Genomic DNA, 12023 nt, shown 5'->3' on the forward strand with positions numbered 1-12023 from the left:
TGGACAAGACACATCATGTTCATGTGAGGAGTTCCTGGCTTTGGACAAGACACATCATGTTCATGTGAGGAGTTCCTGGCTTTGGACAAGACACATCATGTTCATGTGAGGAGTTCCTGACTTTGGACAAGACACATCATGTTCATGTGAGGAGTTCCTGACTTTGGACAAGACACATCATGTTCATGTGAGGAGTTCCTGACTTTGGACAAGACACATCATGTTCATGTGAGGAGTTCCTGACTTTGGACAAGACACATCATGTTCATGTGAGGAGTTCCTGACTTTGGACAAGACACATCATGTTCATGTGAGGAGTTCCTGGCTTTGGACAAGACACATCATGTTCATTTGAGGAGTTCCTGACTTTGGACAAGACACATCATGTTCATGTGAGGAGTTGGCTGTTTGAATTGGGTGTGTTTTGTCGTCTCTATACCGGACTGAGCATTTTGCTTTATCTGCTATATTTTTTTCCAGCTTTGTTATATACCTATTCATAATAATTAAAGCTACATTCGGTTAAAAATATAATCAACATGTCCTATATGACAATATAGCAAGCTTTGGCATCCAAAGATAACTGTGTGATTTAAAATTAAATGCAATAGAATAACATTTTTTGTTAATTTTTTATCTCTCAAAATTTTCGAAGCTGCAAGTGTAACCTTCTAAGACAAATTGTGTCTACAACAAGATTTCCTAAAGGAGAACCCATTTGTTGACTTTTTATTTCTGGCAAAAACAGCAGATAAGAAAGTTTTAACATACATTGTAATTCCAACAGGGATAATGAACCTATCCTTACCCTAAAATCACATGCAGATTATACCTCATAGACATTTTTCAGAATTTACTAACTAGAGACTATCTTGGTTTTTTCTGCAATATCATTTTCATTCAGAGTGTCTAGATAAAATCGATTTAGCTGTTTGAAAGACCTTTTGACAATTAAATAACAAATGCTAGCACCTTTTGGCTAAATCAAAAATATATGTGTTGTTATCTTTAAATAACTAGGACTGCAGCAGAACAAGATACCATGGTTAAACAGGAATATTAAGCTGGAAAAGAGAGGCAAAACTATACACACCTTCAACAGAGGCAGATTTAGGGGCCAGTCCACTTACAGAGCTACATATATGATAAATGCATATTTTTTACAAAATCCTGGATCCGCACCTCTTCAAGTTGATCTGCTGTTTACAAACAAAACATTTACCTGTAGTATTTCGCTATGGTAAAGTAGTTACTTTTTCAAAGATCAACCATCATAAAATTGGGATCAGTCTCAGAACTCAAAATTGGTATATAGCAAATTGAAATCAAGAGTGACTGAAATTCTCTATGATAAACTTGTATCTCAAAGCAGCCATAAAAAACTGATTTGATTTCATCATTCATAAATTACCATGATTGATTTAATAATACAATTTACACTTCTATGGACAGGGAAGATACAAATTTTGAAATCTAGCTCAAACAAGCCCTGTTTAAACTTGAAACCTGTCAAATCAGAACTCCTGTATAAAGACAACAGAGTAGTATTTAACCTGTTTTAACAGAACAAGTCTACTATAAGAATGTAAAGTCCCAAATTTTTTTTTATGACAAATTTCACTGTATTATAAATACAAATCAACTAATTTGCAGTTTTAGAATCAAATGCATTCTGGGTAATATTTTAAAAAGCATACACCAAAATGCTGTGATTGGTGAAAAATGTCCTAAACAAATTTAAATTCAACCAATGATATGGCATTATTTTCATTTTGGGATAAAACAATGAAATAACTCAAAAGTCCTTCAGATTTTGAAATGGCAAATTGGACATAAAATATTGCATTGAGAAAAAAAAACACTTTAAATTGTAAAACATGATTTAATCACTAAATTCATTTGGAGATTTCATATTTAAATGCCCACTCCAGATCACATCAGTCACTATTTAACAATTCTAGAATAATATGTACATATATATATATGGCCATTGTTTAAAGATTTTCAAAATTAAAAGAGGACAACATATGATGTATTTGATAAAATGTTAAGTCATCTTTTCAGTAAATACTATACTATAAAGTTGTATGGAAGCATCAGATACAAATATACCTAAGTGCCTACAGAAACAAAACAGGTCTTATTCCAATCCCCTATGGTCTCTTATAGAATAAAATACAAATAGTTCTTAAGAGCCATTCCTTAAACAATTGGCTTTATGTTACTAAAATAGTTTGGTCTTGCATATCTATAACTGTGAAAAAGTTTTTGATGTGGTCTCATAGTGGCAAAAATCATAACTTGGAAGTTTTCATCCAAATGTTATCACACTGGACCAAACTACATCACTATGTTATATTTGTTGCTTAAGAGGTTCATTAAGGTTAAAAATTGACATATAAATAATTTTTTAATATTTTGTTAAAAAAAATTTAGAAATTATTAATATTTCCATTTTAAAAAAGGAATGCACTGTTGGAACAAAAAATACCAAGAAAGTTCAGTATGCATATTTCCCATAAAATCAGAAAATCTTACAGAAACTGTTTAACATTCAAAGCAGCTTTTATTTTCATCTAATTTTAAAATACAAGTTGGTGTGTTTCCATAGACACTCAGTATATTAAGGAACAAAAAATTGCATGTTCAAATCAAATTCTAATATGATGTTCATCAAACGTTTTGAGTACACACCCATGGTAAAATATGAATATATTGTATATCAGCTGATCGGCAACCTCATGATTTGTTTGGGCTGTTCCAATCGTACTCCCACCTCATATGCATTTTTATGAATGAGCTACCCGACGTCAATTGGTGTTAATGACGTCATTGAACGATAATGTAAGAATATTAGCATTTTACGGGGAAATGCACGGTTGTGAAACTGAGTCATCAAAACAAGGAAACATAAACAAACAATGATAAAATTTGTTAAAAGCCATTTTTTTTACTTTTAAGTAAGATTATCATTTCATTTAAATTCTGAGATCCAAACCTATCTAAGTACGATATTGTAAATGGTATAAGCATGTCACTAGTTCAGTTATCTTCGTTCTTTTACGTCAATATTAATAGTGTATTTAATCACGGGAATGGCAAATGTTTGTCTTTACCTAGACTGTTTCAATCCAAAAGAAATGCCATATTTGTCCTATAAGAATAGAAATAATTCATGTGGGCTTGAATGTAACTTTATAGCATTTCATTAATTTACCTTTTTTTTTTCAAATAAATGAATAAATAAAACATATATCTTCTCTTCACACTAAATCTGAACGAATACTAATTTTACAATCTGCAATGCCACTTAGTATCTTATAAATTGTTACTTTCAAGAAGGTGACCTCTTGACAGCAAAATGTATATGTTAACTGACAATAAAAGAATACTAAAAAATTATTCACTAACATATTTTTTTTCAACCTGATGCAAAATCTTGATAAAACAACTGATAAAATGTACAGTAACTATATCATAAATAATAAATCCCAATTAAAATGGACCAAAAGTCAATCATCCTAGTTTTAAGAAAATCATTTGAGCACATTTTTCTGACGGTTTTAAAAATATATTATTGAAGTTAAGTTCATATGTCATTCTCTTTTCTTACATAGTACAAATGCAGTCAACCTATATGAAGTTAATTTAAAAAATCACAATGATCACCCTTAGTAATTTTCCAAGAAAAAAACCCGGGAAATACATGTATTCTTCAATCAGAATACAGATTCTCAATAAAAGTGATAATAAATGGACTTTATTATATACTTAGTAGTAAATACATGTATACTGTATGTGTAATACAATCAATGACAATCGTGCTGTATCAACCATCCCTGATGATATCGATATCAGTCACGGTTACATAAGCTTAATCAAACCCCTTCAACTCTATGACGTCACATCATTGATATCAGTCACGCTTGTAAAGGCTTTATCAAACCCCTAATCTGTATTACATCAACTTACAGGAGAAAATATCTACTTGAAGTATATAATAAAGTGTATATGATATGGCTTTTTCAATATCACACACCCTATCAACCCTCAACCAATATCATCCCTCGAGCAGAGCTCTTGGGATTATATTGGTGTCTCAGGTTGATACGAGTGTGATATTGAAAAAGCCATATGGTATTCTCTATTTAACACATGGGGCCTTGGTTGCTCAATGGTCTAAGTAGTTAATCTACAGTGATCATTAGTCTGGTCAACACTGCGGTTGTGAGTTCAAACCCTGTTTGTGGCAAGGTGCTTTCTACTCCGAATTTGTTAATTGACACGGATTGCTGGTTTTCCTGCCATGGTTTGGTGGTTCCCTTTGGATACTATGGCTTCCTCCAGCAATAAAAACTGACCAACCATGAAATGGTCAAGTATGCAAAAAGTTGTGATAAAACACCAAAATCAATCAATTGGATTGGACAATACAGGAAAATTTTTAAATGACTGCGCAATAAGAAAATTAGTAATGACAAACAGATCACTTTAGCCTTAAAGCAAATTTTTAACATGCCTGAAATGTGAAAAATCTATATACAGAACTGAATACACTATTAAAATGTCACTTATAGGATGTGATATACATGTTACCCAGAGCCAGCTCAGGGTCAATGACTGAGGTCAATGAAATATGGAAATTTTATTCTGAATTTGATTAAATAAAGAAAAAAAATGTTAAAAAACAAACAAATTTTGAATTTCCAAGGTTCTATTGAAGCAAACTTATAGAATTTCGTTCTTAAAATAAAAAAAAATACATAAAAATTCAAAAGCCAATAAAACCCTGTCTTAAATAAACATGACATGAAGCTTATAATTATGATTTAAGATTTATGGTAGCACTGTTATATTTTTCAAATTATTTTTTTTTCAATGGCCAGCATTTTCACATCTGTAACAATTTTCAATCTGTCAGTGAGATTAATTTCTTAAAAATTAGAGCAAATTTCAAATACAAAAGAGCAATATTAACATCTACTATATTCTTTCATTTATAATTTGTTAATTAACATAGTTTGATTAATCATGACCAAATATTGCCCGTCTGCTGTAATTTTTAACACCTCTATGAATGTAATGACCTCATGCATCTTCTTAAATAAATGGAGTCGGTGGATAATTTTTTTTACTTCATTATTTTCCCTGAATCTTAGAATATTTTCATTATGAATGAGCTTCACAGAATCTGAGAATATTTTCTTTATGGCCTTACAAAAGCTGGTTATATATTCTTCTGCGAATTTCATATTCCAGAAAATTGAATGTCAATATATCAACAGTTCAAATGTGACATATCAATTCAACAAACTGATGACTCGGCAATTAAAATGGACATAAAAATATGGTATGAGCACAACACGTAAAGCTATATACATAAAACAAGCACCTATATTTTAATACATATGCTATCATGTAACAACCTCTATGTGCATATATTTATCTATGTGTTATAAAAATACAAATAAACTTTTTATAAAATTTAACATATGAGTATTAATGAGACAAAGTACACGTTTTCTGAATTTCCTTTGATCTTTGAAAAATCACAACCTGTTAACAACATTAACAATTAACATTAACATGTCTGATTTAGGTTATCATGATTTCTCTGATTATGGTTTATCAAGTGATTACATTTTTTAAATGAAATATGAGAATGCACATTTTTTGTGTCTGTAAAACCCAACAATTGAAATTGATTTAAAAACAATAAAATTATTTATTTAACAAAAATTTTAACTTTAACATTACATAAAATAAACAAATACAAATAACAAGTTGACCTTCATAAAAGTTTCAACATAATTTTAAATCCTTAACAGCAAAAACAACTCATCTGTCCAAAGATTTTTTTGCCAGTGGAAAATTTAGCTTTTTGTTTAAAACAGTTAGCGTTCAAGTAAAAATTCTGCAAGTGAAACAGTCCAAATTTAATAGGTATTTCACATTGCATTTGTCTATGGTCACAACTGGGTAGCATTGACTGCAACAGGTAAGGTTTTTTTTTAAAAAGCTTTCATTAAAATATAGAAAACATTAACAACAAGCAATTACAATAGTAGACATATAAACTCTTTTGCTGTATTGCCATTATGACACTCAAAGATAGCCTAAAAAAAATCCTGATTTTTAAAATTTCCTGATACCCGAAAACAAGGTAAACTATAATACAACATGTTTTTTAAATAAATGTATACACATACGTAAGTACATTATATATTACAACTGATATTAATATATATACAACTTATTTGACAACCTACACAAATAAATTACAATGAGAACTCGCAGCACAAGGATGTATGGAACACAAAAAAAATTATGTATTTTTCAAAAACAGCTTATATTAATGTGCAAAATCAATGCTGTGCTCCCATGTTTGTACATAGTCCCAAACTATGAGGGTCTAGATATGGGGTCCTTCATTTCTGTATTCTTTAATTTTAAGCCATTTTTCTTTATTATTTGTAAGTGTTGCCCTTTATTCTTTATATTTAACACCCCATTATTCTTTTGATTTTTTGGGCCTATTTTTCTTTTTTATAATTTTTAGCCCATTTTTCTGTAGCATAAGCTCATTATTCTCTATTCTATAAACCCCATCCAGACCCTCAACTATAGAGCATTTCCTCAAATCACTTTTATCGTAGTGCTTCGTTATGCCTCTCTTTATCCCTACAATGCTTCAACATAAAAATCCCTTAACCATATCTAAGATTTCTATAAATGCCGTCTAAAATTTCATGCGTCTACTCTAATTTTAAAACCAAAGTGCTTGTAAGCACTGAAGGATAAAGATTGCTTTAATTTATCAGTGGGAAGTAAAATTAAACATTGCATTGTATAAAGCATTAGTTGTAGATTATGGACAAAGGAAGATAACTCCAATTTTAAAGATTACTTAAACAATGACTTCATTGATGTTTTTAGAACAGATATAAGATCCCTGCACTTTGCACACATTATGTAATTTTCTTGAAAAATATAACATCACATTGTAACTTGAATATTCATTGATAAATTTCTAGAAATGTTCATGGCTAGGATGTTTAGAATGTTATGATCAATGCACTATATTTTGTGTATGTCAAAAGTAGTGATAAACCTAGGAAGATTTAGATATCAAGTCAGTACCAATGGGTTTTGGTTGCATTTCATGCAATCTTTACCCAATAAAAACTAATTTTTTCATTTAAATAAAAATTTTGGAATCTTTTATTTTTAACTTACTAAAAAAGAGCCTTGAAAAACTGGTAAATTGAGAAAAACTAACATAAAAAAAATGACATGTTTTCTATCTTGTAAAGCCTAAATTATCTTTATAGTTTGAAAGGTATAAAATTATTTTAAATACAAACTTATCCATGAATGTAATTACAAATAAATACAAGATAACCGACACACAAACACACAACTTTCTAAAGTTTTACTATTGCATACATATGTTGGCACTATGTTATGGTTATAACTTACCAAAGACAAAAAAATTACAGTTGTCTTGTAGTTCTTCAATGATATTTTCAAAAGTTAAAAAAAAAAATAATACAAAATTAGTTTTTTTCATAAAAATATTCCTAAAAAATTAAACAGTTGTCTTGAAGTTCCTCAATGACATTTTTAAAAGTTTTAAAATAAACAATACAAAATCATAAAAATATTTCACAATAAAATGATCTGTGTATACCTGATAACTATTTTTTATACAGTTTTCCCTGATTGTAATTATGCAGGCTTGAATTACTTTGTTGTAGAGTTCTGATTTCAAAGTCAAGTTAGGGCTATTCCAATAAATTGCATGTGGTTGGGTAGCAAGGGAAATTTAATGAATAAGTGGCATGGGTCATGGTTGTTGGTCATTTAAAGTTGTTTGTCAATTTGATATGAGCTGGTCTAGATAAGGTTTACCGAATACAGAATTATGGGCAAATAGTGCAGAATGAATGGCTAAAAAATAAGAATAGACAAAAAATAGGCCAAAAAATAAATAATAGAGAATAAGGAGGTGTTGAAATATAAAGAATAGAGAATAATGGGCAAAATAAAAAAGTAATAGAGAAAAATAGTCTAAAAAATGAAAGATTCAAGAAATGAAGGACCCCCAATTGAGACCCTCATATAAGCAAAGCTACTCGAAGACAGAATGTTGCTTGTGTGGGAATTTTGGACATCCCATCCTACCCTCCCACATTTGTTTTAATGGAATAGTCCTTTTAAGTCAATATCTGATTATACAAGAGTGTAAACATGTGATACGTTTCATTTTTCATGTCAAAGATAGGTGATTTTACTCTTAACCAAATCATTTTCTTGTGATTTTTCACTTTTTCACATACACTGTATACCGTTACAAATATTGCACACATTTACGTATTGAGTTTCAAAAATACTTACACAAAAGATCAATCTTGAGTCCCAGGGGATTCAAAAATTAATTGCAGATATTCCATTTCAAGTCTAATTTCAACAGATAAAGACGAGTATTAAAATTAAATTTATCATCTTTCCAAGTTATCAATTTGGTGAAATTCTTGAACTTTCCAAGTATTTTTAAGGCCATGAATATAAATTTCATTTACAAGTGAACTTTCAAGAATTTACCTAGAAAGGATCAGTGTCAACCTTGAACAGCTCAGCTTAGATTTTAAATTATAAACCAATTTCCTTCCTAGGTAAAAGATTTTGAATAATACACAAATTTCCAATACCATAAAATGTAAGTTATAGACAAATAAAACAATACAACACATTGCACAGAGACATATCATTAAGACATTTAAAATACACATGAGAATGAACTACGTATTTTCACAATTGATTTAAAAACACAAATTAAATGCCTGAAAGCAGATATTCATTTGCACCAATAAAGATGTCTACTGGCTTGAATAGCGAATATATCACTTTGTGGAGAATTCCTTCATTCTAATTCTTAAAATTCCTTATTTTCTCTTCGACCTCACATTGGTGTAATTTAGCCACATTATTTATTTAATACTGTTTTCTTTCTTTCTCTACTGGCAAGATTTTTGATTGAAGCCACTACACGTCAGCATTTTCAGGAATATCCAAGTCTCGTTAAAGCCATCTTTTTCCGCAATCTTACCAATTCATAAAATACTTCCTTGTCTGCAATGAAAGAACATGATCCTTTTATGACGTATTAGTTGCTTAACATTTCATGTACATTTTGCCCTTTTCAACCTGTTCACTCTAGTCTATATGTCTTATTTTTCACAATATGAAATACAAATGCCTAATCTTCTTGCATCAATTAATTATATTTTCAAGTTTAACTATCTCACCCCAAAAAATGTGTCCAAATCACAGGGTAGACATCCTGAATTGCTGTGTATTTTCATTATTGAATTTTCCTTTTTTCCCTCCCACCAAAATTATTAAATATCGTGTGCTACACAGAAAAAATTGAACGCCATTTAAATTCACTGCACATATATAAGTGCATACATTTCTGCGCCTTTCTCAAAAAAATTAATGAAGTCTAAACAGAACATCTGCACAGAATTTTATTTATTTGGCTTCCATGTTCAAATTAAACTTCTATGACTGACAAGATAATATTCCTGTCACTTCATCGGCAAAAGTTGTGTGTTTTTCTTTGTTTTGCATTTTCCTTGATTGCAAGATTTTTTTTGGTCTGTGTCCATACCAGAGAAACTGTTTTGAATCTTTTTTTTTTTTTGAAGAGACCTTTGGAACATAAGTCCTATGCAAGTCCTTATCAAAATTTTCTTCAGAAAAAAAAATTCAAATATGATACCCCCTAGTAATTTTGTTTAAAAAATATTCAACACTATGGATTTTGATGGTAATTTTTGTGTTAGAACTTGAATAACCTACCTTCACTTTTAACTAAACCTTGTTGTATATATCTAATATAAGTATAATAATCACACACAGCTGCAATCTGCAAATAAAACAGAAAATGAAATTAAAATATGGACATTTATATAAATCATTCTCTCTCATTGACATATACCTCACATCTCCTGGTATTCATATTGAAATAAATGTGTAAATATTTAATAATGTCATTTTTAACTAAATCATACTCGACTCAACAATTACTAATAAAAGAACAGAATTCCAATTGACAAATTGGCGTTGCAGGGGACAATATATAAATAACACATAGCTGAGAGGGTGATAGAGCAGATTGCTACCCCGAGAAAAGACATTGTCAACCTTGGCTTCGCCTCAGTTGACAATGTCTTTTCGAGAGGTAACAATCTGCTCTATCACCCTCTCAGATATGTGTTATTTAATTTATTATACTGAATGTATAATTATTACTGTCTATTAAATTTCAAATTCAAAGTAATAAACTATGTCGTCTTGTACATAACAACCATCTGTATTTGATAAAGCGCACACTTGATCAAGCGTCTCAGTGAAGGGTAATAGAGTATTTGCCATGGGATAGAGTAAATTGTCTCACTCGTATTAACCAATCAAATTCTAGCATTTTGACATGAAGTATAATAAAAACAAATAACCTTTGAAAGGGTGAAATAATTACAATTTTTTTGTAGATTCCCAGAAAAAAAATATGCCTTGTATTGTACATCTTACTTTGTCAAATGAAAGAAAACTGAGGAAGAACCTCTACAGCAGTGATTACAAATTGAAATGATTTGTATAGGAAAATGTTGACACAATACCTAGATCACTGAGGCAATCAGACCTTCTGTTATTTCTAATGAGAGTTGCTAGCTAGTACATGGATGAACTTGGGTGAATGTGTAGATAAGTTAGCTAAGGTCATGGTTATTATTGCATTAAAAATTAATTCTATCTTATCTGTTAACGTTGTTACTTCAATGATCCACTAATCAACTACCATTAAATGTTATATTTCAAGACAATATATATATATATAAATAGTTATTATACCATATGTAAAGCACGGTAGTTATCATTTCCTCAAAACATCACAAATTACACACTTTGTCTATCTTAAAAAATAGAACAGCCCTAAGCTTCTTATAAATCCCATTAAATACAGACAATATAAACGTACCCTATTTCTACACAGCTGAGATATAGAATACCACTCAGGATCATCGCCTAATCTAATTTTGTAGTTACATAGTTTATTATTTTCGGTTAATCTACACTTGCGTGGATATGAAGTGTCTCCTGGGATTGGTTCTATTGCTAAGGAATTGTTTCCTACACATTCCTGTACTCGTTGTGATAACTGTAAAAGAAAGATTTTGTAAAATTCAGGAAAATTAAATCCATTATTAAGATTTTATTTTATGGAACATTTTTTGTCATTTTTATATAATTATGTTCTTTAGTTCTTCAGAAATTCCTGTCTTAAAATAAAACATATTGTCAGACGTCTGCTTGTGTCAAATTGATTGTTTGTTTGCTGTCTCATTTGTGTTCCATATCCATGATATCAATTCCATTTGGTTAAAATTATATGTGAACCAAATCGTATCTTGCTAAAATACAATTTTATTACCAGTTCATTCATTACAATCCACAAGAATCTGAAGACCATATGGTGACCTTGTGATGTATTTTTAAACTAACATTGATGGGTCGCTGTCTCAATTTCCTTAGTACATCTCTTTTAATCATAATAATAAAGATTAACAACAATTTTTTTTTTAAGACTAATTCAAAAACATTTCACATACATACCTTTGAATTTGCAAAATTTAAACATGGTAAAATATCTTCCATATAAACCCTTGGCAAGTATCCATCTTTCCTTTCCATTAGGGGTGATTGTCTCCAGGCACAAAACTCATCAAAACATACTTGGTCAATCTATAAATACATTGTCCAAACCACTAATATTAATTACTGCAAATTTAGAAATTATTTCAAGGTTTTTATCATAAATGTGAATAATGCGATACGGTGACATCCTAATAATAACTAGAATACTTATATCATGTTTATTTGATACATATTTCCGTATGCCACTTTTCATAAAATTAAAATAGTCAATCTTGAATTTTGATTCGTCATTTCAAAATCAT

The 12023-nt window shown here is 30.0% G+C and overlaps 1 protein-coding gene across 2 annotated transcripts in view; it reads right to left on the reverse strand.

Moving 5' to 3' along the window:
* Nucleotides 1–1862: 1862 nt before the first annotated feature.
* LOC127724320 (rab-3A-interacting protein-like) overlaps nucleotides 1863–12023 on the reverse strand; it is a 40378-nt gene continuing 30217 nt past the window's right edge. For both annotated transcript variants that reach the window (XM_052231250.1, XM_052231251.1), the window contains 4 exons: nucleotides 11680–11808; nucleotides 11045–11224; nucleotides 9865–9931; nucleotides 1863–9132 (listed from right to left, as the gene is read on the reverse strand). In XM_052231250.1, coding sequence (XP_052087210.1) covers nucleotides 9062–9132; nucleotides 9865–9931; nucleotides 11045–11224; nucleotides 11680–11808 — 447 coding nt within the window. In that variant the 3' untranslated portion in view covers nucleotides 1863–9061. The remainder of the gene's footprint in view (nucleotides 9133–9864; nucleotides 9932–11044; nucleotides 11225–11679; nucleotides 11809–12023) is intronic.

This window comes from Mytilus californianus, unplaced genomic scaffold (genome assembly GCF_021869535.1).
Source record: "Mytilus californianus isolate M0D057914Y unplaced genomic scaffold, xbMytCali1.0.p SCAF_14, whole genome shotgun sequence".
NCBI lineage: Eukaryota > Metazoa > Mollusca > Bivalvia > Mytilida > Mytilidae > Mytilus > Mytilus californianus.